General features: G+C 41.9%; 1 protein-coding gene across 2 annotated transcripts in view; it reads right to left on the reverse strand.

Annotated features, from left to right (window-relative positions):
* The window catches only part of TSNARE1 (t-SNARE domain containing 1), a 519764-nt gene that overhangs the window by 180213 nt on the left and 313273 nt on the right, over positions 1-26278 (reverse strand). For both annotated transcript variants that reach the window (XM_071738512.1, XM_071738513.1), the window contains 2 exons: positions 21657-21729; positions 7724-7806 (listed from right to left, as the gene is read on the reverse strand). In XM_071738512.1, coding sequence (XP_071594613.1) covers positions 7724-7806; positions 21657-21729 — 156 coding nt within the window. The remainder of the gene's footprint in view (positions 1-7723; positions 7807-21656; positions 21730-26278) is intronic.

The raw sequence follows: 26278 nt of genomic DNA on the forward strand, positions 1-26278 counted from the left end.
AAACAAAACCAAAAAAACTCACAAAAAACCCAGAACAAAACAAAAAAACCCCACAACAAACACAGAAAAACAGAAGTTACAGGACATCCAGGCAAACATCCCTTAGTTGTAGATTCTGATAGGTCTGGAGCAAGCAAATGAGTGGGATCACTGTCAGGGAATGTCAGGGAATGGCTGTCAGCCATCCATCAACAGGGGAGGGCTGAGAGATTGGAATTACAAGTGAAAATGAAATTATTTTGCTTAATGGGAGAGGGAAAGGCGTAAGGAAAACAAGTCCCATCAATAAGAAAATTCTTTGGAGCTCAACAAACCTTTTCTGAGTGGGGAGAAACCCAAGCAGAGGTTTCTCAACTGAGCTGGTGTGTGTTGGACTGAGAAACAGGAAGCAGAAAGGGACTGCAAATTGCTTGTTCTTGGAGAGACCAATTTGGGGAATATTTCTTTTACTAACTAAAGATCACAGCACGAAATTGTGAGGACTCTGGACAGCAGCAAAAGTTTTCTCCTGCTGCCGAAGAGGAGGATTAAGGCTCAGTCGTGTAATTACAGTCACTTCAGTAATGGCTTTTGCTTAGAGTCCTTACAGAGCTCTGAGTTCCTAATTCAGCTTTGATTCAGCTCCCATCACTTTCACTGACACAAGCTGCCAAAAGAAAGTATAGCTTCATAATCCCCTGAATACAACTTCCAAGTGTTAATTAACCAAAGGAGCAGCAAACCCAGCTACACTCAGACTGCCTCTATACACAGATAAGAAGCAATAACTTGAGGTTCATTGTATATGCTGCATCTTATAGTTAGCAGCAGTCTGACTTTATATCTTGGTCCTGAATTTGCTTGGCAAGCATTTTGCTTCATCTGTGAAGCTGTACTTCATAGAATCATAGAATGGTTTGGGTTGGAAGGGACCTTAATGACCACCTAGTTCCAACCTCCCTGCTATTGCTAGGGACACCTCCCACCAGACCAAGTTGCTCAAGTTGCATCCAACCTGGCCTTGAACATTTCCAGGGAGCCACGACTTCCTTGGGCAACCTGTTCCAGCATCTCACCACCCTCACAGCAAAGAATTTCTTCCTAGTGTCCAACCTAAACCTCCCCTCTTCAAGTCTGAAACCATTGCCCCTTGTCCTCTCCCTACACACCCATGTAAAAAGCCCTCCCCCAGCTTTCTTGCAGCCCCTTCAGATATGGGAAGGTTCCTCTAAGGTCACCTTAGAGTCTCCTCTTCTCCAGGCTGAAAATCAGCCTGGCCTCACAAGGGAGCAGCTCCAGCCCTCTGATCATTTTAGTGGCTCCTCTGGACACATTCCAGGAGCTCTGTGTCCTTCTTGATTGCTCTAAGGTCACCTCAGAGCCTCATTTTCTCCAGGATGAAGAGCCCCAACTTTCTAAGCCTGTTTTCATAGGGGAGGTGCTCCTGCCCTCTGATCTGCTCTCCTCTGGACACATTCCAGAAGCTTTATGTCCTTCTTGTGCTGGGTACTCCAGATCTGGACACAGTTCTCCAGGTGGGATCTCACAAGAACAGAGTAAAGGGGGAGAATCACCTCCCTCAATTTCCTGTCCATGCTTCTCTTGATGCAACCCAGGACCCATTTGGGTTTCTGGGCTGCAAGCTCACAGTGATGGCTCATGTTGAGCTTCTGGTCCAGCACCACCCCCAAGTTCTTCTCCAAAGCCTTGTCAAGCTTTCCAGCCATGTCAGTCCACCATGGCTTTGCAGTGTTACTCCATCATATTGTGGTGCTACGTAAACTGTAATTTTAAAACTTCCAGCCTTAAAACAATTTAACAGCAACGTGACTCAGGTTCTTAGTGCATACCCATAGGGAAAAGGAGAAGATACTTTTCATTATCACAATGTTTATAAATAGCAAGTGCTTGGAGAGGCTAACATGCCAGGAAATTTCAAACGTGCTTTTAGAAACTCATTTTTTCTGCTTTTTTTTAAAATACCAATGAGTTATGCAAAAGGTGAAGACAACCTTCTACTGGTCATCCCCAGGCAGAAAGATCTCTCTGCAAATATCACAGATACATGATGCTTTTTTTCCTTAAACCTCCAGCCTTCAAAGTGCCCCTCTGTATATCCTTGAAAGCCAGACCCAGGAATTGCTTCTTTACAGGAAAAAACTTATTGTTCTTAGACTACACAAATGGGTCACTGAACTGTTGCTTGCCTTTGCCATCCCAGTGAATCCAAATGAGCTTGACTTCCACAGAGGATACAGGGAAGGAAAAGCAACCAGCATTAACCAGAGCCACACAGCCAGCTCTTCCAAAAGAAATCAGCTTCAACAGTCAGCACAGAGTCATTCAGTCAGTGAGGCCAAGCTGAACTTAGGCCAAACTTCACATCAAAAAGAGTAACTGGTTTAATATGTATCTGCAGAGTCTGTGTTTGTTTCTTCTTTTCCTCCCAGTCCATCTGCGGGAAGCTATGGAAAAACTGAGCAAAGCAAAACTGCTCATCTCATCCCAGCCAGCCTTCCCTGTGGGATATTGATCCTACCTAAGCTTGTGTCAGCAGCAGGTACTGACACCATCAGGTTTCTAGATCCTCCCCACCACATCGTTTTTGTTTTTTCCAGTAATGAGACGGGTGATATGCATGGGATTCATTTGCACAGATCATAGAATCATAGAATCATAGAATCATAGAATTGGCTGGGTTGGAAGGGACCTCAGAGATCATCAAGTCCAACCCTTGATCCACTCCCGCTGCAGTTCCCAGCCCATGGCACTGAGTGCCACATCCAGGCTCTTTTGAAATATCTCCAGGGATGGAGAATCCACCCCTTCCCTGGGCAGCCCATCCCAATGTCTGATCACCCTCTCCAGAAAGAAATTCTTTCTAATGTCCGACCTAAACCTCCCCTGGCACAACTTGAGACCTCTTGTGCCCTCTTGTCTTGCTGAGAGTTGCCTGGGAAAAGAGCCCAACCCCCCCTGGCTCCAACCTCCTTTCAGGGAGTTGGAGAGAGTGATGAGGTCTCCCCTGAGCCTCCTCTTCTCCAGCCTCAACACCCCCAGCTCCCTCAGCCTCTCCTCATAGGATCTGTGCTCGAGTCCCTTCACCAGCCCAGTTGCCTCCTTTGGACCTGCTCTAGGACCTTGATATCCTTCCTGAACTGAGGGGCCGAGAACTGGACACAGGACTCAAGCTGTGGCCTTCCCAGGGCTGAGCACAGGGGCAGAATCACTTCCTTGGACCTACTGACGACGCTGTGCCTGATACAGGCCAGGATGCCACCCAGTTTTTGCCAGGGTTTTGAATATCTCCAAGGGACTCCACAACCTCCCTGGGCAGCCTGTGCCAGTGCCTTGTCACCCTCATAGTAAAAAAGTTTTTTCTTATCTTTAAATTGAACTGCCTATTCCCTTGAAATGTTTGCATGTCATTGCTATGACCTAACGTGATAGACAAAGAAAAAAAAACAGGCATTTCCAGAGTCATCAGATCTGCCTTAGACAACTCCTTTAAGATGAGACAAGTCATGTGGTGGAAGCAATTCCTCCTCCTGATTGATGTAAAGAGAGTTCAGACACCTAACTCAGCCTTACACAACTGCACCAGCCCTGTTTGCTCCAATAAATCTTTATCTTCCAGAGGCAAATTTGATCCATGCTAAAATTGGTGTCTTAAGCTAGGTAAGATCAATCATTTTCTCTGGGTACACAGACAATGACATTTCAGGAGACAAATCTGGGGTACTGGTATTAAAAAGGCAATCTCTGGTTTAGGTCCATGAGATATGAGACCCTCATGGAAAGGAAATGCACTGAAGCAAGTCAGATGTGGGAGATTATTTCTGGCTTCTCTCTGTCAAACTTATTTGCCTCTTAGTCATCTTTTTACACTCAATTCATGTAGTGAAAAGCAAGACAACTGTCAAGTTTCTGTGACCAAGAGAGGTTTCAGATGGCAACAGGACTCTCCCTCTGTTCCTGGTAAGAATATCCAAAAATAACTTTTTCATCTTCATTGTGACCCTGTGTTTCTACAGATAATGCAGTGGCCCAGCTTAACTGTTAAGTGCAGTGAAAATAAGTTTATGCAAAAACAATTATTCTATAATGATAGTAATTTTAAAATGAGGATGAAAAAAATCTCATAATGCATTTTTTAAAAAAGTATTTTTTTCAAAGCTGTGACAGCTCCCACTAAACCTTTTATGCCTGTGGGATGTAATAACTTTTTATTTTATTTTATTTTCCTCGTGATTAATTTTAAGTGTATCTTCTATTGTGGCACAAATATAGCAAGTACATAGCAACTAACATAAATTAAGCAGTGCTGAAATCAGAACATGTACAATGATTTACAATGACAGGGAAAAAGTTATTGAAAATAAAATGGGATAAACTTTTTCTCCATCATGGATAGGTATTATGGGTGCTGCTTTTTTTTCTGTGTGGTCCACAGATACTGTATAATATCTGACCACCATCTGAGTGAATTTACTTGGTAAAACAAGCAAGTAATGCAATCAGGACATGAAATGGACAGCTGAGAACAGGGACTACAGACATTAATGTGACTGCCTATATGGTACCCAGCATGGGCTGAGGGGTATGGAGAGGCACCCAAGATCAAGAACAGAGCAATAAACCAAGATGGTTTAATTTCCTCAGCTGCCTGATCCTGTTTCATGTAACAGCACTGCCCAGCCCTGTTGCTGAGACTCCTCATGACTGATGGAGACACCCATAGACTGCAAATTAGCATCTCACTTCTGTATGATGATAGAATTATAGAATGGTTTGGATTGGAAAGGACCTCAGGGATCACCTAGTTCCAACTCCACTGCATGGGCAGGGACACCTCCCAATAGACCAGGTTGGTCCAAGCCCCATCCATCCTGGCCTTGGACACCTCCAGGGATGGGACATCCATAGCTTCTCTGGACAACCTGTTCCAGTGTCTCACCACCCTCAGAGGAAAGATTTTTTTTCCAATGTCCAACCTAAATCTAACCTCTTTAAGCTTAAAGCTGTTGTCCCTTGACCTATCACTCCTTCCTCTCCTAAAAAGTCCCACCCACCCTTTCTTGTAGATCCCCTTCAGGTACTGAAAGGTGGGTGGGGTTTTTTCTTTTGTTTTGGGTGTCCTTTTGGGGGGGCTGAGGACAGGGGAGTGAAGTGTTTATAATTCACACGAAGTACAACTGATGTACACGTAGCACACACATCTCAATATGAACAGTACCTTTCAAATATTAAAATGCAGACAAAAGAGCCCAGCAAGAAGATATTTACATCTTTTTAAACATTTCTATCATTGTCAGGGACTGTGCTAGTTAAAGAAAAGCTATTTACTGATGCTTTGTTATGTTAATATGCAGGTTGGGACTGGTGCTCCAAGCTGTATTGTTGAAGTAAGTGCACTGCATCATATGCAAACAGTATGCTAAATAAATAGTCAATCTTTATGCCTGGAAGAAACCCATTCATTAAGGTTTAGAGTAGATATTAAGCTTGAATAGTTTCAGTGTTGTTGACATTTCTGATTTCCCAATTTCTGTGTACATTTGTTGCTGCAAGAACACTATATACACACACTATTGGTATACATAGCCACATAGAACCAGGGCTAAATAACCAATACATGCAAGCCAGGCTGTATTTACAGGACAATTTACATTACACCAGAGGGCAAAGATAACAGCCAAATACCTTGGTGGTGGTTAAAGAAAAGAAGCAAAAGTATTCAGTAAGATTTTTTAAAAAATTACCCCACTCTGTGCTTTTAATCTCTCAGCTGCACGGAAGAGAATTTAAAGTGCAAAACTATGGCAGGTCCCTTGAAAGCACCTCACACACAAAGCAGTCTGGCTGATCATCCTCCCAGATCCATCTGAGACACTTCTAAAGCAGCCCAAATCACAAACACAATCTGAAGGGATGCCCTATATTCCACTCCATTACCCCCATGTATGCAAGTGGTACCAGTATCACTTCCTACAAAAGCCCACGAGGGCTGTCCAGGAGCCTTCTTGTCACAGGATGGGGACAATATCCTTTGGGATCATCTGACAAACCCTAGGAAGCAGGCCAAGAGGTGAAGCCACAGAAACTTCACCTCATTCTCTCTCCATATCTCAGGGAACCTCAAGAGGTGGCAGAGAGGAAGCTGGAGTTGCAGGCACTTGTCCAATTGTCCTGTACACAGGATAAATCCCTGTCCTCTATGGGACATCAGCATTGCACATGCTCTTTGGGATTTTTCTAAGTGATTTTCTAAGCAGGATTTTTCTAAGTGATTTTTGACTGTACAGCCTTATTCCAAGGACAAGGGAGAGAGCCTCTGAACTGCTTTCCCCTAAATACCAACATTGATGCCCTTAACAGTGGTTGACTGACTAAAACTGGCTGTATCTTTGACCAATATATTTGAGGAATGAAGGAACTCTTAGCTGGGCAAGCTATTCCAGCAGCTCCTGCTGGCTGAAGAAAGCAGATCCTTTACACAGGGCTGAGTTCATTTTCTGCCTGACTACTCCTTGACCCTCTTAGCCAAAATTGTCACTAACTCATTTTCAGCTTTGCGGTTGGCTTTACTGTCAAGTATCAAATTTATTCTTGTCTCATTTTAGACTTCACACAGTAAACACACAACTGGGATATTCTGAAGGAAACTGTAGGATTAAATGCAGGGTGACACACTATTACCTTGAATAGATATGCCTTAAATCCAAAATGGAGAGAAGGCCACACAGTTTCTGCACCCTCAAAATTCCTACAAATTCTTCTTATTACCCACAGCTGGTAAAGTATGTTTCATCAGAAAGTGAGCTGTAGATAATTTTAAGATGACATTACTTGTTTTCAATGGAGTAAAATGCCTGTAGATTTTACTCCTTTAGTCTGGAGGTTTGTCCCAGACCTTCAGAGTTCATTGTGTCCAAGGACCAACTTATGTACCCACATGGACCTCAGCTACATTTTGTCACAACAAGACTCCAGGTGCACAAAACTCACACTGGTCTTAAACAAAGTCCAATTTGTGATTGAGAAAAGAGGAAATTAACACTTCTTGTTCTGTCAATCCAATGCAAGAAATAACAATTTTTTCTTCGTTTACTTCCCCTCTTACTTTAACCCTTGGAGGTACTACCTATAACCATTGAACAGTTCTTTCTGGTCAAACTATTCTTGAAATATTAATGTTTGTGTGTTTTATTCACCCAAAAGTAAAAAGAATAAAACAACTCCCAAAACCATACCCTCAAAGTGCCTTTAAAAAGTGCTGAGCACCATTCTTATCACCATTATTCACCAACCATATCATGTCTTTTGACAACTCAGTTATTTTTGAAAAGCACTGTCTCCTGCTTATAGGGAAACACTCCAATAAGGAGCACAAATACACTTAAATGATGCAATTTTTATGATGCCTTTCCCAGAACAGCAGTAGCTAATTGTCGAGTTTCCTACTGGGAAATGTCTCTTTAATATGCAAATCTCTTCATGACTGCTCTAATGCAAATTGTCAATGCTACAGTAATTTAATCATATATATTAGAAAAAGAAAAAAAAAAAAAAAAAAAGTTGAGCTCTTACTTAGAGTACACTTTATCATCTTTCCAGGTAGCACAAATCCAACGCAGCCCATGTGCCATGTTCAGAGCCACCAAGTATTTTTTTTGTTTTATTTTAAATACCATTGACCGAATGCATCCAGAGGTATTTTTTTTTTTTTTATAATCCCACTTACTTGGTGCTGACTGGCTTTTGCCAGCTGCTCATTGGCTGATTCTACATTGCAAGATGCAGTCTCGATGTTGGCTTCGATGCTGTCTGCAAATGAAGATAATAGAAGATAATTACAGGGTACAAACCTCAAACAAAGACTTTATACCAACAACAATTCAACAATTTACTTATGGGCAGAAAGAGATGTGCAGTTTTGTTTTTGTTTTTTTTTTTTTGCAAGCTGTAGTAGTGTGGGGAAATAGGAATGCCACTCACTTTGAGGAGGTTAGCAGCTCACCCCATTCCCACCCAGATCGTTGGGAAGACTGATAGGGAATTCAAGTGCAATCAGCTCAAGGGTGTTAAAGATAAGAATTATATTAAGGAAGGGACAGAGTAGAGTGTTTCTGTTCCATTATAAGAGCTGAGGATTAAGATTCACAAGTATCCAGGTGGGTTATTGAGTGTCCCCAGGTGTCTGCACTCAAGCAAATCACTTCAGACACTCTTACAGTCAACAGAGACCAAGCCAGAGAATCATAGAATCACAGAAGCATAGAACTGTTTTGGTTAGAAAAGCCTTTTTTAAGATCATCAAGTCTAACAGTTAACCTAGCACTGCCAAGTTATAGCTTTGTGTTGGAAGGGACCTTAAAGATCATCCAGTTCCAACCTCTTGCCATGGACAGGGCCACCTCCCACTTAATCTGGTTGCTCAAAGCTGCATCCAACCTGGTGTTGCTGCATCCAACCCAGGGATGGGGCATCCACAGCTTCCCTGGGCAACCTGTTCCAGTGTCAAGTCCATACTGGGCTATTCATCCCATTCTACAGTAGCTGCCTACTGCTGATCAGACCAGAATCCCAACCTAAACTCCTGGATTGCTTTTCCAAGCTGCAATGGAGGTCTGTACAGATGGCTCAGGTTGAGACACATTTCCAGTGCCTAAAATGAAGGGAAAGAATCTCACCCTAGATTGCTAAGTCTGACATTGGGAATCAAAATGAGGAATCCAAATGAGACTTAGAAAAGAAAGGTTATCAGCTACATGGTGCAGTTGGCAGCTCCCCATTTCCATCAAGTATTAATTTTGACTACAGAGCAGAGTTTAGAAAGAAAAACATCTATTTTACAAAAGCTGCAAGTCAGGCTTTTTGTTTCAAGCAGAAGTCCTGGAAATCATAGTTTCATAGTTTTCTAGGGATTGGAAGGGATCTCTGGAGATCATCTCATCCAACCCCCCTGCCAAAGCAGGATCACCCAGGGCAGACCACACAGGAACACATCCAGGTGGGGTTTGAAACTCCACAACCTCTCTGGGCAGCCTGGGCCAGGGCTCCATCACCCTCACAGTAAAGAAGTTTCTCCTCATGTTGAGGTGGAACTCCCTATATTCTAGATTCAACCTATTCTTCCTTGTCTTATTACTGGGCACCCTGAAAAGAGATTGGCCCCTTCTTCTTGACACCCACCCCTCATTATATAACACCCATACCTCAATATAAAATGTCTGTATTTATACACATTAATAAGATCCCATCTCAGCCTTCTTTTCTCAAGGCTAAACAGCCCCAGTTCTCTCAGTCTTTCTTTATAGGAGGGATGTTCTAGTCCCTTCATCATCCTTACAGCTCTGTATTGGACTCTCTCCAGTAAATCCTTGTCTCTCTTGAACCAGCTTTTCCCCTAAGAGATGTTCAGTCAACATTTTTTGGCCACAATGGGAGAATAAGCACACTTGGGAAGTTCCTGTGGGTTTTAGAGTAGTACACCATGAGGCATGTGAACATGGTCAGGAGGAGTACAACCACCTATAGTAGAAATTTGAGATTCTGGTTCCAGTGATTTATTGAACCCTTTATGACATTAATGACAAGTTCTAGTCAATTCTAATGACTAGTTTGCATCATTTGAAATTTAGACTCTGACCACTCAGAGCTCCAACCTGCTGTAGCTTTCTTACAGACAAGCTGTGATGTTTTAGGGGGGAGAGAAAAGAAGAAAAAATCAGGTAAAAAAAAAAAAAAAATTGGGAAATTTTGAAGGGAGTGTGTTGAACACTTTGGCAATCACCTAATCAAAGTAACAGAACTTGGTTGTGTGCATGTTTGCCAGGACCTCAGTGCAGACACCCTTCACTACTCAATGCCTCTTAAATGCTGATTGTCCTCAGAGAATTAATCATTTAGACACAGAAGAGCTACAGGGGATAAATTTATGAAAGATCTCCTACTAAAACAAGAGTAATCTCTCTGTGCTCCTCTTAGGGCAGAGGGAAATCACAGCAGGAGCTTAATTTAGCTTCCTCAAATGGCCCTCCAGAGGAAGCCAGCACTTTCTGCTGCCTGCAGGGGGGCCTGTGGAGATTTACCTTCATTAGATAAAATTAAACACTGTGAACGCACCCCCCAGCACTGCATGGAATGGGCTAATCATATTTTATGCAACATGTTTTGCAAATGCCATCTATGTTTTCCCCAACACAGTATTTTGCAAGGAGGATGGACGTGTGCTACGTGTCCTCTGTGAGTTGATGTGATGTTCCAGGATGAGGCTGGACCCTGGTGGAACTTTTTCTTTTTTGCTCATTTGTTCTCCTAACAGGGGAATATGAGCCTTGGAATAAGCAAATGTCCCATTTAAAAAAAAATTAAAAATGAAAAAATAAAGGTTTGCAGCCACTTGTACTCCTGAGACACAAAGGGGAAATGAAAACTAACAAACTCCCCACCGAAACACCTCCCAAACTCTATAATGAGAAATAAATATGCAATGCAATTTAACTAGGTGTTCCTGCTGATTAGCACAGGAAAAGCAAGTGTAGGAAAGAGAATTTGGGTCAGATCACAGAGAAGAGAGAGCTCAGTCAATGATGTTAATAAGTGAGTGATGAATGTGTCACTCACAGCTATTTCAGTGCAACTTTGCTGGATGCTGGTGATGGTTTCACAGCTCCACTTTGCTCATTTCCAGGCTCCTTCCCTTGCTACCTTGCTTGAGGATGGACAGACAAATATTTTCAGAGGGGTGGGGTAGGATTCTAGATAAAATGAAAACCCTGCTGGTGGAGCTCACCTTTCTTTTCTCCTTTGGCTTTGGTATGAAAGGACAATAACTCTGTTCCCAAATAGGTGAAAGAGCCCATCCCAGGGGATGGGATTTTATAAAGAGCCTGAATCCCACAATAATTTCCTGTCCTCAGTCTGTGATGACAAATCCATGGTACTGTTTGAAAATAAAACAAAAACCTCAAGGTGATCGCCGTTTTATTAAGCTGAGGGAAAGGACTGAACCAAAGCAGATGATGGTTGCAAACAAATGCACCAAGGAATTAGGAAAATATTTCTATTTTCTCAGCTAAAACACATCCCTTCAATAGCAGTAGGGGAGGTGACAGAGCTCAGCAGCTTTTAGATGTAATTTGATATGATTTTATGACACACTTGTCACACAGAGACAGAAATCATGTTGACTCCAAGAGGTGTCTTTTAACCTTCTCTATTTACCTGTCTTTTAAGATCAAGTCCTGCTAATGACCAGCAGGAGTTTTTATATAAAATTACTGGAGTTGCATTGGCAGGAGTGGGGTTTTTGTCCTTATGTATCATGGGATCACTCACATGAGCTGAGTTTTTACAGCAGCAACAATGGGCTGGTTTTTCACAAGGCAGCATTTTTAATAAAACTGCTTGAAAGGGAGGAAAGTGAGCTTTTGAATGAAAATTTTAAAATGCTCCCACTTGGTAGTAACCAAAATGGGCCCCTTCTGGTTTCACAGTGTGTTTTTATTTTTAGCGCTTTAATAAGCTTCAGCCTCTTTTATCACTGTAATTTCTGAATAAAAATAATCAATACAACATACTGAGAAAGAAGAAAGAAAAGGGAAAAAAAAAAGAAAATTAGTATTTGGGTAAATTATACAGGCCTATTTCTTAATTAAAAGTAAAATTTTAGGTCAAATTACTTTCAGCATTTTGCCCCTTCTAATTGCTATGTACTTCAACAGTTTCAAGTGAGTCTCACTACATGAACAAACAGCCCTCAGGCTCTCTATAACCCAGCTTTGGATGTTAAAAGGAAGGAGAACTACACCAGCTCTTCCAGAGTGAAGTTTAAAATGGCTTATGGGTTGGTCACTTGCAAACTTGAGTTTAATTATCAAATCATAAATTCCACACGAAAGGATTTATAAAATAATTATAAATATTATATGTTATAAATATTATATATTTATAAATATATGATACTATATATTTATATATATAAATATATATATTATAATATTATATATTTATAAAATAATCTTCTCTGTAGTCTAAACTAAGGCTAAATGGGTGACAATGGCTTAGATTGGTGCAATGAACTACAATTTGCAGCTCCATGGGTCACCAGGAGCCATGGTTATTCCTTCAAAAAAAAAAATTCTTCCACATGCTAACACACCATAACCTCAGAGGTAAGAACCACACACCCTAATTTCCCAGACAGGTCTGGAAATGTTATTTAAACAACCCTCAAACCTCATAACCAGCTCTTCCTGCTACTTTTCTTCAGCAACACCCCAAAGTCTGGATGAATAAAAATGGCTGAACACCATCATAAATTTACACCCCTTCAACTCCTGAGTGATTTACACTGTCCCTGAAATGCATCTTGGAAATGTCAAGTATCTGCTACATATGTATGCCCTGAAAAATGGTATCACCCTGCCAGAGGTTTACCAGGCCTGCCAGGATACATCTTCCAGGGATTTAAAATTCAAACGTTGCCCTACATCTATCTATTGGAAAATAGCAAATTCTACCAGAGAATAAGGGACCTCACATCATCTGCTGTGTGCTAAATGGCAGAGTGCAGGAATATTACCATTTTAGCTGCTGCAAAGCCATTTACCATTCTTTCTCAGGAAGACAAGTGGCTCCAAATTAATGATATTTTCCACAGGAGAAGAGGCAGCATAGCAAGAACTCCCTGAAAAAACACTGACCATAGTTCCCACACAATGCTCTCACATGGCTTTGGGTAATCCAAGGTTCTAGCTTTAATGTCACAAAATTTCCTGGTTGTATGGTTGTATATCATATCATGGAAATTAACACAATAGTTGTTTTTTTTCTATTTCTTTTTTTTTCTGATTAAGAAAAACGTGACATCTTTTGTGTAGAAATTCATGGGTATGTAACACTTTCTTTTGCTTTTATTTTTCTTCAAAATAACCTCTGAAAGTAATTTAAAGAGATAAACAGCACTGTCTAGCTTTGACTGGGAAATTCCAGCTACTCAGCCACATCATGCTATTTTTTTGTCCTCATGATATAAATTCAACACTTCTTAAAAAAATTCTATAAAACATCCAGGTTAAAAAAAGCTATGTTTCTCAAAAACGACAAAAAAAAAAAAAAAAAATTATTGAAATAATTACATCTGTTTTCACAGCTCAGCTACTGAATTAACACAACTTGGATAAAACCCTTAATCCTCAGAAGTCCCCTTTTATCTACAGTTATCACAACACTCACCTTCCATCACACAGCTCATGGCCTAAGTTACCAAGTCCAAGCAACTGATGAAAAAAATTGTCAGTCTGAAGTTGTCACAGGAATAGATGAGGATGATGGGTGTTGATTCATAGGGATAAATATAATTTATTTCTGCCTGCTGTCTGGGAAAGATTATTCATTTTTTCCTACAGTCACTGATATTTACAACTTACTTGACCTTTTTTGACTTCCACGGCTCATTTGATTTACTTAACCTACTCAAGCCATGGCCTAGAACACCTCCCCAGCTGAAATCACTGGAAATTGAGAGCACAGCAGGTCCAACTTCCCCAAAAATGACACAAATTGGTGTGAGAAGAATCCTACTGGTGGCAATAAACCTGCAGAAAAGGAAGAACCTTTTTTTTTTGTAATAATTAGCTGGCAAATTAGCTTCCAAGTATACCAGTGCAATCACATTACAAGGGTCAAACACAGCAGACAAATCTTCAGTAAATTTACAAGTGTGGAGTCACCCATTATTCTTTTCCTTTTAAACCAGCATGTGGTGTCTTACCAGCACTTTCATCACTAGAGCTGCGTATTAAAGTCCACATATAACCAGGGAAGGCACAAAAACTCACTCTCAGAGAAGAAAAACAGCACAAAAAGATAAGTTTTTTTGTGTGCTGCCCATCATCTTTAGTAAGATGAGTTGGTCAGAGATCATGGCAGCCTACAGCTCTGAAAATTTCAATTTGAAATTGAACTTGATCAAGTATGGGTTTGGTGATCAGGTAGTGAGATGGATCAGGAACTGGTTGAAAGGAAGGAGTCAGAGAGTTGTAGTCAATGGGGCAGAATCTGGTTGGAGGTGTGTGACTAGTGGAGTCCCTCAGGGGTCGGTACTGGGACCGGTGTTGTTCAATATCTTCATCAACGACTTGGATGAGGGTATAGAATGTACCCTCAGCAAGTTTGCTGATGACACTAAGCTGGGAGGAGTGGCTGACACACCAGAAGGCTGTGCTGCCATTCAGAGAGACTTAGACAGGCTGGAGAGTTGGGCAGGGAGAAACATGATGAGATTCAACAAGGGGAAGTGTAGAGTTTTGCATTTGGGGAAGAACAACACGATGTCCCAGTATAGGTTGGGGGCTGAGCTGCTGGAGAGCAGTGTAGGTGAAAGAGACCTGGGGGTCCTGGTAGACAAGAAGATGACCATGAGCCAGCAATGTGCCCTTGTGGCCAAGAAGGCCAATGGCATCCTGGGGTGCATTAGAAAGGGTGTGGTTAGTAGGTCAAGAGAGGTTCTCCTCCCCCTCTATTCTGCATTGGTGAGGCCGCACCTGGAGTATTGTGTCCAGTTCTGGGCCCCTCAGTTCAAGAAGGACAGGGAAGTGCTTGAAAGAGTCCAGCGCAGAGCTACTGAGATGATTAAGGGAGTGGAACATCTCCCTTATGAGGAAAGGCTGAGGGAGCTGGGTCTCTTTAGTTTGGAGAAAAGGAGACTGAGGGGTGACCTCATCAATGTTTTCAAATATGTAAGGGGTGAGTGTCAGGGAGATGGAGTTAGGCTTTTCTCAGTGGTGACCAGTGATAGGACAAGGGGTAATGGGTGTAAATTGGAGCATAGGAGGTTCAAGTTGAATATCAGAAAAATTTTTTTACTGTAAGGGTGACGGAGCCCTGGAACAGGCTGCCCAGGGGGGTTGTGGAGTCTCCTTCACTGGAGACATTCAAAACCCGCCTGGACACGTTCCTAGGTGATGTACTCTAGGGGGCCCTGCTCTGGCAGGGGGGGTTGGACTAGATGATCCTTCGAGGTCCCTTCCAACCCCTAGGATTCTATGATTCTATGATTCTATGATTCTATGATTCTATGATTCTATGATACAGCTGATTCCAGCAATTCAGCTGCAATTTCATTTTGACCTTGAGAGGAAGGAGCAGTGGACTCGTGCAAAGTGCATGAAGTTCAACATGGCCAAGTGCAAGGCTTTGCACCTAGGTTGAGGCAATCCCATGCACAAATAATGGTTGAGAGGAGGAAAGATTGGGGCCAGCCCTGAAGAGAAGGACTTGGGGATGGTGCTGGACCAGAAGCTCAACATGAGCCATCAGGGTGAGCTTGCAGCCCAGAAACCCAAATTTCTGCATCAAGAGAAGCATGGACAGCCAGCTGAGGGAGGTAATTCTCTCCCTTTCTTCTACTCTTTTGAGACTCCACGTGGAGTTCTGTGTCCATTTCTGGAGTCCCCAGCATCAGAAGGACACAGAGCTCCTGGAATGTGTCCAGGGAAGAGCAGATCAGAGGGTTGAGCACCTCCCCTATGAAAACAGGCTGAGAAAGTTGGGGGTCTTCAGCCTGGAGAAGAAGTTGGGGATTTTCATCCTGGAGAAGAGGAGGCTCTGAGGTGACCTTAGAGCAACTTCCCAATATCTGAAGGGGCTACAAGAAAGCTGGGGGAGGGATTTTTATTCGGGTAAGTAGTGAGAGGACAAGGGGCTATGGTTTAAAAGTTGAAGAAGGGAGATTTAGTTTAGATATTAGGAAGAAATTCTTTGCTGGGAGGGTGGTGAAATGCTGGAACAGGTTGTCCAAGGAAGTTGTGGCTTCCCCCTCCCTAAAAGTGTTCAAAGCCAGGTTGGATAGGGCCTTGGACAACTTGATCTGGTGGGAGGTGTCCCTGCCCATGCAGGGGGGTTGGAACTAAGTGATCATTAAGGTCCTTTCCAATCCAAACTATTCTATGACTCTATGAAATACAACTGGGGTGGTTTACAATTTATCTTAGACTTAGACAAGATAATAACCAGTGGATGACAGGATATATACACAGGATGTGCAAAGAAATTCCACTTTCTTAAGGAGCAGAATGGGTTATCACTGATTGAGCAATCCCCCAGTGTACCCTTCCTGCATGGGCTGTGCTCTGCACTGACATGTAACTGCAGGTCTCAACAAGGGGCTGAGAGGAAGAGAGCCAAGAGAAGATTTCCTAATTCATCAGGAACCAATAAGAACAGAAATGGACCCATTCACATGATGGCCTCCTCTGAGATCACTTAGGAAAAGTAACCAAATGAGAGACTTTTGCAGACCACATTCAACTGAACTGGATATTAAAGCTGTTACATTCAGCTATTTGGGGACTATTCTCAAGATATGTTAATTTTCTGTAGATGTCCCACCTGAGACAGATAACTCAAGAGAGTTTAGTTAAAGATCCAGCTGAACCATTTCCCATTTCTCTGCATTAGCAGAGCTGACAACAGACTCTTGGCTGTGCCATTCAGGCAGTCAGACTGGAGGAGGAAGGGTGCTGAAGGGTGCTGATGGGTGCTGATGGGCCATTTTGGCTCTTGACAGTGTCTACATGTTGAACCAATCTTCAGGTCAGAAAGGCAACAGTGATAAACAGGCAACAACAAAGCTGAATGAGGAAAAAAAAACCCCAAAAACCCCCAAAAAACAAGCCCCAACAATACAACAGAGAAAAAACCCCAATTGTAAAACCTCCCCACATTCAAAAACTTCTAAAATAAGCAATATATTTGCATTCATGCAAATGTAGCTAACTTTGAAGAAGGTTTATTATTATTATCATTGAGCAAGAAGTGATAATGTGGGATGTCAGTGAAGATCAGCACTACTTGAGGACTGAATATATTGACACCATCACGAAGCTCTTCTGAGACTGAAGGAAAGCACCAGCTGCCACTTTTATATTTATCTTGGCAGATCTGTGAGCTGTAGCCTGATGGATACCCCGTAGTTATGTTTGTAAAGTGAGGGAGCATCCACTTTAAATCACAGGATGAAGTTTCTTAACCCTATTATTTCAAAATATCAAATGCCCAGACTTCAAGAGTGAAGTGAAAAGTTATCAGCACCCAGATCTAAGCTTGGAAAAGTAATGCAAGAAAAAGTCTGAGGAATTCTTTTGCTTGAAGCAGCAAGGTCTTCCATCAGTCAGTAAGATTTGCAGTGTAAAGATAATTTTGTATACATTTGGTCTGGACAAAGAGAGGATTGGTAAATGAGTTCCTGTGTTTCTGTTTCTTAAAAAAGGATCTTCTCCTATTTTATGGAACTGGGGATGTTACAGCTACACTGGCATAAGGTTGGTTCCAAAACTGTCCAACAGATGAAAGAAACATGACCCTTTTAGAAGTGTAAAATGTTTTCAGAACACTGTGGGTCTTTCCTTGGGTCTTTGAGAAGTTCGATGGAGCTGGAAGCAGTGATATAAATAGCTAATGTTGAATTACAGCAGTTTAAACAAGAGGGTGCACATCCTACATATTATTTTGGCATAACTCCTAAGGTTACATACATAGGTAGGATGGAAAAATAAATAATAAATAAAATGTAAAAAAATAAATAAAACCAATAGAAATTTCTTTTCTTTTCTTTCTTTTTTTTTTTTTTTTTTTTTTTTGCACACAGCAAAAAAGAAAAAACACAAACATCTCCTCGGGTCATCTTTTTTCTCTGTTACAAGACAAACAGAAATCTACAGAGATGAACAAATATGCACTTCCCTTCATCAGGTACTAACACAAATACTGGCATCTGTGCTGTTGAGACTTTCTTCAGAGGAACTGGGGATTTAAGGATTTCCTTCTGCCCAACATCAGTTAAAAAACTGATTTCAGGAAACTGTGTCAATTTATCCCTACATGGCAGATGAAAAAACAAACTTGCATATGTGCAATACTGATGTTCAGTATGAAAAGCTGAGAAGGTTTCAAGCTGTTGAGGCACTTGTAGTTCACTTGAGTGGCCTTCTGTGAGCATAGAAAGGAGTGATTTTTGCTCTAGCAATCACCCCCTCCCTCAGTTCTCCCAGTGACAAGTCCATAATCCTTGCCTTGGATGCTTTGCCTGAAGAACTCTTTTTGTCTACCATGAGAGTGAAGTTTAGCAGTGCAAATGGCCCTCTTCCATCCTTGAGATCTTGCCATTTGTTACATCAGATCCCCAAAGTTATCATCAATGCACTCCAGAATCTCCTGAATCGTTTATGCTCTGCTGGGTGCAGATTTCGGGGTGGCTGAAGCCTCTCATGAGGACCAGAGTCTGCAGGCATGAGGCTGTTCCTATCTGTCTGTAAAAAACCTCATTCCCTTTGTCCTCTTTTTATTCCTAACCCATAAACTCCCCATCAACTCCTCATCCATCCCCAGGCAAAGCTCCATGCACTCCAGCTGCTTTCTTACATAAAGAGCAACTCCTCATCCTCATTTTCCTTTCCCATCCATCCTAAAGAGCCTTTATCCTTCCAGTGCAACACTCTGGGAGCCAACCCACCACATCTCCAAGTAACATTGTGTAGAAAAGACTTTTTCTGTTGATCCAAAGGTAACCTGAGCTAGTAACTTGTTTTGGCTTCCAGGGCTTATATTAACTGGAATGCTAAAAATTAAATATTCACATCAAAGAAATAGCATGAGGGGGACCACAGGCAAGCAGTTTGTTTGCAGAAACCAAAAAACAAAAAAACCCAAACAATGAAACAAAACAACAAAAACCAGAGATTTATTAATAGAGTCTGCTCTGCATTTCTCCTCATCTTTACTCCTTGCACAACAGAAATTGCTCTCTAACCTATGAAGTGTTACTGATGTGTTCATTAAGGAACTGGCACACATGTTGGAAAAACTCCTCTTTTTGGGGTTTTGTAAGAACTATGGTTTACTCTGCCTGTGCCATGCATAGACCAGAAAAGCTCTTCCCATTAATCCTCTCCAGCTCAGGTGAACTGGAGACACAACTACACAACAACTGATTGTTGTGTTGGCCTCAACAACCCCATGGGGAGCTCCAGGCTGGGCACAGAGTGGCTGAGAGTAGCCAGGCAGAAAGGGAGCTGGGAGTCTGGATTGACAGGAAGCTGAACATGAGCCAGCAGTGTGCCCAGGTGGCCAAGAAGGCCAATGGCATCCTGGGCTGGATCAGGAACAGTGTGGCCAGCAGGTCCAGGGAAGGGATTCTGCCCCTGTGCTCAGCCCTGGGGAGGCCACAGCTTGAGTCCTGTGTCCAGTTCTGGGCCCCTCAGCTCAGGAAGGAGATTGAGGTGCTGGAGCAGGTCCAGAGAAGAGCAAGGAGGCTGTGAAGGGATCCAGCACAAGTCCTGTGAGGAAGGGCTGAAGGAGCTGGGGGTGTTGAGGCTGGAGAAGAGGAGGCTCAGGGGAGACCTCATCACTCTCTCCAACTCCCTGAAAGGAGGTTGGAGCCAGGGGGGGGTTGGGCTCTTTTCCCAGGCAACTCTCAGCAAGACAAGAGGGCACAAGAGGTCTCAAGTTGTGCCAGGGGAGGTTTAGGTTGGACATTAGAAAGAATTTCTTTACAGAGAGGGTGCTCAGACATTGGAATGGGCTGCCCAGGGAAGGGGTGGATTCTCCAGCCCTGGAGATATTTCAAAAGAGCCTGGATGTGGCACTCAGTGCCATGGGCTGGGAACTGCAGCGGGAGTGGATCAAGGGTTGGACTTGATCTCTGAGGTCCCTTCCAACCCAGCCAATTCTATGATTCTATGATTGATTCTATGATTCTGTGATTCTATGATTCTATGAACTAGAGGGTAGTTTGGTTTATGTGAGCATTTTGCTGAGTGAACCTCACTTTCCCTGGGTATATTTTTTTTGCCCATGATTTCTAAATAGGCACACATAGAGAGAGCTTTAATTTCATGCATGTAAGAGAAATGCATTAAAAAAAAAAAAAAAGAAGGTCTCATGGCACTTGTTTTATCATCATTGCTTCTGAATTTCCACTTTGGGGGTTTCAACTGCCTTTGCCTCATGATTTTTTATCTCACTTTTGCATAATACAAATGTCAAAAGATAGGCAGTGGGACCTTCAGCAATAGGTTGGGAAGATCCATTGCCTGGATGCCAGGTTGAAAAGATACCCCTAAAGAAACTTTAAAAAATCCATTGCAGTGAAACAGGTTGAAGAAAGAACCTATCAGATATAAAAACTACAAAAAACCTATGCTGGCTCAAAGACAGAATGTTCTACTTAGTCCAACTGTTTCTCACAGGCAAGTTAGTACTGGGGTCACTTCTATGCATGGGCAACATCTTAAAATAATAAAAATTGCCTCAAGAAAAGGAATTACAAGGATCTTGAAGCTAGCTGATGTATGTTGTGTCCCCCGAGGCAGTAACATCTGATGTGCTTTTAGGAGACAAATCAGGCTCCAAAGTTATCCATGTACAAAAATGAGCTTCCAAACAAGCATAAATAACAAAAACAAAACAAAACAAAAAATAAACAAGAAAAAAAAAAACAGAAAAAAAAAATAGAAGCTGGGTTTAGGTATCATCTTTATTTTTATCTGCACCTGTGAACCTAAGTAGTGTTTCTCAGTGGGATGCAGTGAGCTCATTCCAGTGTGAAAGGAGATATCTTATGCTAATGGAAATTTTCAAAGGTATGAGCTTGGCAAAAAAATCCAGAGTGATTAGTAAACAGCACAGAAAAGCTTCTCCTTTTATGATCTATATAGGGCTGTCTTAAGACTTGATCCAGCTCCCAGGAACTCCAGTGAGAACTCCAGCTGAGTGCTGCAGGTTAGAAATATTTCCTTACACAAATTTTGCTTCTCTGGAGCTCAGGGCCCTGAATGTGGCTTCAGGACTGTTAGCTCCCAAATTTGGAAAGAAACAGTTGCTTCTGAAGCTCTGCACAGTATCATCATAGAGCCACAAAATAAGAGGCACAGAAAAAAAAAATTCTGGCTGTCAGAAGACAGCAGGGTCAAAGCCAAGGGTCAGAGGGAATTTATAAAGAGCTGATCAACTGTGTCTTATTCATCTGTTCACAAGTGGTGGCTGTCAGTGATGGGTTGCTCTTATAGATAAAAACAGGTTTAGTCTCACAGCTTATAGCAAGTTTTCCCCACATTGCTCCCAGCCACTAGAAGTGGGAGAGCAAGAGGAGGTCAACTAATTGGCAGAACCTTCTGACTACACATGCAAACACATCATGGTGTCAGGCTACTGTGAATTTAATCAGACAGACCTTGCTTGCAATGGGGAAAGAAAATTCCATTTAGGAGAAGCAAGCTGCTTAATTTTCTCCACCAGCACCAATAAACATAACAATTATTGCTTCTACTTTAGTGGTTTTTTTTTTTAATTACAGTTCCAGGTAGAAGGGAAGAATTGGGTGCCTTTCCAATTAATGTTATGCATCCTCCAGCTTCCCCTAAATAGTCAAAAGGGAATGGATTAATCTCACTATGATTTCTATTTTCTGCTAAATATACCTAGCAACTACTCACAATACAAGAATCCTATTGCACAGTGTAGTTTATCAGATCAAAACATCACCAGATTGGTACAACAGTGCCAAAAACAGGCAAAATAATCACAGTGTCAACAAAGAGCTGCTCACAAGGGACCACACAATGTGGCATTGGGATGGTGCAGAAACCCCATGGTTTGACAGCATCACCCACCTATTGTGTCCCCTTGCTCATGCACCATGGAGGCCAGGTCTTTGATGATCTGGTTCACATCCAACATGTCACTCTGAAAAAAAAAAAGCAAGTCTAACATTAATAATGAATTAATTCATATTAATTAATATTAATATCCAAGCATTAAAGGTGTGTTCCACAGTCAAGCTTTGCAAAGCAAAAAAAAAAAAAAACCAAAACAAAAAAAACCCAAAAAAAAACCAAACCAAGAAACCCTTGTTTATGTAGAGTTAAAAATAAAAAATTCCCCCAATAAAGACATGGTTTTCTGGATATAAATCAGCCCATTGACTTCAGCTTTTTATAAGAAGCAAGTAAGTTATCAGATTATATGGCTGCTTTTTAGAATTGTGGAGAACTAAGAGAGAGAAAACAAAAAATAAAAACAACAGCAAACCCTTGTCTTTCTGAAAAAAAAAAAGATATTTTTGATGCAAACCATTCCATCCAGAGAGTGGATTCTCACACAGAAAGAGGTCATATTTCAGCACAGTACCCATCTGATAAAATACTATTTGTAACCTGATGAAAAGATGATAAAAAATCTCACTAATTTTAAATTTTATTGGTAAGGCAATAAGGAATGGCCTGGTTTGATGAATGGATTGATTTATACATTTTTAAAGTGTTTAAAACACTCAAAAAGTAACTAGATTTATCACTGAAATGTTCTTAGTTAAAACACAGTAAATTGCCAGTGAGTTTATTTCCTCATTTCTGAATACTTACCATACAGAAAAGAAAATGTGAGCATAAGTTGACTTCATATTACACAGGCTCATACCAAAATAATGAATCTAGCAATAATAGACTTAATAGTAGAGATATTGCTAAGTGCACTACCAGGAAGGCAACATTAGGAGAGCAGAAAACAAGACATGCAAACAGGATGAGTTTTGATAAGCTGCAAAAATCACAGAACTGAAGTTGGCAGGAAAACCCTCTGGAAACCTTTTAGTCAGAAAACCAGTTAGAAAATGTTGCTCAGGACCATGTGCACTTGGTTTTGTACAACTGCACAGATGGAAACTCCACAGATTGTCTGACCAGCAGCCTATCCAGGGATCCTTTGTCCTGGGGAAGGAAGCACTGGATTTTTTCTGAAGGACAGAATCAACAAGGGCAGCAGAAATAAAGAAGTCCACATCTACAAAAAGGATGTGGACAGGCTGGAGAGGGTCCAGAGAAGAGGCATGACTATGAACAAAGGACTGGGGCAGCTGCCATATGAGGAGAAGCTGGGAAAACTGGGTTTGTTCAACTTTGTGGAGAGAAGGGCTAGGGGAGAACTTATTATGATGTTCCAGTACTTAAAAAGGGTTTACAAAGATGTAGACTCCCTTTTTACAAGGAATCTCATGGACAAGACAAGGGACAATGGGCACAAGTTGCTCCTGGGGAGATTCCAATTGGATTCAAGGAAAATTTTTCACTCCGAGGACAGTCAGACACTGGAATGGTCTCCCAGGGGAAGTGGTGGATTCCCCCACTTTGGGAATTTTTAAGTCTCTGCTGGACAGGGTGCTGAGACATCTCATATAAACTGTACTATAAGAAGGACCAGATGATCCTTGAGATCCTTCCAAAGATTTTATGAGTGAAAACACTTCCTGCAAATCTCTTCCCAAGGATAATTGCATAGCAATTCTTTTATCTGCTTGGATCCCTTTGCAACTCTAGTCCCTCAAGGTCCCCTTACTTCCACCCCACTGCTAGAGAACTCAGTTCCCTACTGAGAAATCATAGAATGGTTTTGGTTGGAAGTGACCTTAAAAATCATCAAGATCCAAACCCCCTGCTTCATCTAGCATAAGTTTAAGCACTTCCAGAAAAGAAGCATGAATAACCTTCCTAGTTAGCCCATACCAGTGTCTTATTAACTTCATGGTAAAGAATTTTTTCTTAACATCTAACCTAAATCTACTTTCTTTCAGTTTAAAAAATGTTCATTTAAAAATGTGCAAAATGAATTCATGTCCTTCAACTGAAGTCTGTTGTGGCATTACATTTAATCATATGATGGAATAGAATCACAATGCAGTCTGGGAGTCCCATTGTGAATACTAGAATATACCCAATTTTTGAATAACTGACGAAGGAGGAGAAACAAAAGGCTTAAAAAGCTGTGGGAAATCACAATAAAATGAAGAAATAAAAACCCTAAACTAAGACTAGGTAATGCATCACAAAATGAACTTCATTCGTTCACTTGTCAAGCATAAAGAAGCTTTATTTATGTATGGTATTATCCATAACTTGTAAATAATTCAGAATATTTTGTAAAAGCAATGAAGTGTAAGTAGCTTGAGATTGCACTTGAGCACTGTGGTACTAAATCATTGCCAGGGAATGAAGGGAAATTAGTTGTGATTTTTTGGGGTGAGGGAGTTATTTGGGGATTTTTAGCACAAATATTTGAACAGAGAAAGCTAGAATTTAGCAAAATGTGAAGAACTGAGAATTAACTTTAATGTGTTCTGCTCTCATTTAACAGCTTAGTAAAAGATGATTAAGGGAAAATTAAGCAAACAAACGATAATAATAAAAAAGCCCAAAATGCTCATTTGTCTCTCTTTCCTCAATTGCCAGTGACATCAGCCTCTGGTTTCTGTTACTTGCAACATAAATAACCCTGAAGTCAGTCTATTGTGTTTCTTTCTGCTTCCTTACATTGCCTGAAGTGAACACAGCTTAAAATTCATGATCACGTTCTGCAGGTACCTTTGGTTATCTACAACTTATTGCAATATAGACTCATAGAATTGGCTGGGTTGGAAGGGACCTCTGAGATCATCAAGTCCAACCCTTGATCCACTCCCGCTGCAGTTCCCAGCCCATGGCACTGAGTGCCACATCCAGGCTCTTTTGAAATATCTCCAGGGATGGAGAATCCACCCCTTCCCTGGGCAGCCCATTCCAATGTCTGATCACCCTCTCCAGAAAGAAATTCTTTCTAATGTCCAACCTAAACCTCCCCTGGCACAACTTGAGACCTCTTGTGCCCTCTTGTCTTGCTGAGAGTTGCCTGGGAAAAGAGCCCAACCCCCCCCTGGCTCCAACCTCCTTTCAGGGAGTTGGAGAGAGTGATGAGGTCTCCCCTGAGCCTCCTCTTCTCCAGCCTCAACACCCCCAGCTCCCTCAGCCCTTCCTCACAGGACTTGTGCTGGATCCCTTCACAGCCTCCTTGCTCTTCTCTGGACCTGCTCCAGCACCTCAATCTCCTTCCTGAGCTGAGGGGCCCAGAACTGGACACAGGACTCAAGCTGTGGCCTCCCCAGGGCTGAGCACAGGGGCAGAATCCCTTCCCTGGACCTGCTGGCCATGCTGTTCCTGATCCAGCCCAGGATGCCATTGGCCTTCTTGGCCACCTGGGCACACTGCTGGCTCATGTTCAGCTTCCTGTCAATCCAGACTCCCAGGTCCCTTTCTGCCTGGCTGCTCTCAGCCACTCTGTGCCCAGCCTGGAGCTCCCCATGGGGTTGTTGTGGCCAAAGTGCAGGACCCAGCACTTGGAATGTTGAACCTCATCCCGTTGGAATCAGCCCAACTCTCCAGTCTGTCCAGGTCCCTCTGCAGAGCCCTCCTGCCTTCCAGCTGAACCACACTCCCCCCCAGCTTGGTGTCATCTGCAAATTTACTGATGATGGATTAAATCCCCTCATCTAAATCATCTATAAAGATATTAAACAGAACTGGGCCGAACACTGATATATTTAATTACACACCACCCCCACCAACACTCCCTACCCCAAGTATTGCCACTGGGATAAAAGGAGGGAATTTGGCCTAGGGAAGATCAGATTATACCTTGACTCATCATAGGGTCCTCCTCATCTTGTTTAAGTGAAGAAAGAAGGGAAAAATGAAAAACACAGTTCATTGCTGTGCATGAACAATACTGCTTCAGACTTGCCATATATAACCAGGTACTTGGGACAAAGCAGCCATCTGCTGCAGCAGAGTATAGATCCTTTTTCATAACGTTGTAACAACACTTAAAATTATTGTTCAGCAAATATGCATTAGTTAAAGACAGGCAGCGAGTGGTTAGGAAGGAAAAAATGAGACTACTGCGTGTAAGGGAAAACCAAACTGGGGTGAGTTGTAGAGCACAGAGCACAAAGCAATCTGACCTGAAGCAAGGAATCTGTTGAATAATTTAACCTGGCAATGTGAAGCTTTGAAGGCCCTGATACATGTAAGCAAAACAAAAGAAAAACAAAATAAGAAAGAAAAATAACCAGAAATAAAACCCCTTTCACAATAAAATATACCTAGGAGCTATATTCCTGTTCCTTCTTGCCAGGTTAGCTCTATCACAAAGTACCTCAGAACTTGCCAGGCATCAGAGTTTGTTAGCAAAATCAGATTGCCTTTGGTTTCCCACTTTTGCACAGACTATGTGAAATTCACAGTGAAATACAGCTCCTCATAAATCCCTCTGACTCCAGAGAAACCAGGAGTACCACAAGCATCTTCCAAAAAAAGGCTGTCTCCTTGCCAGCCAGCTAGGCTGGAGTTTCTTGGGTTTTAATCAACATCAGATTTTCTTGTCTAGTAACATTTCACTCCCTACTTTCATCAGCAAGAGGAACACAATT

This window comes from Heliangelus exortis, chromosome 2, assembly GCF_036169615.1.
Source record: "Heliangelus exortis chromosome 2, bHelExo1.hap1, whole genome shotgun sequence".
NCBI classification, from domain to species: Eukaryota; Metazoa; Chordata; class Aves; order Apodiformes; family Trochilidae; genus Heliangelus; species Heliangelus exortis.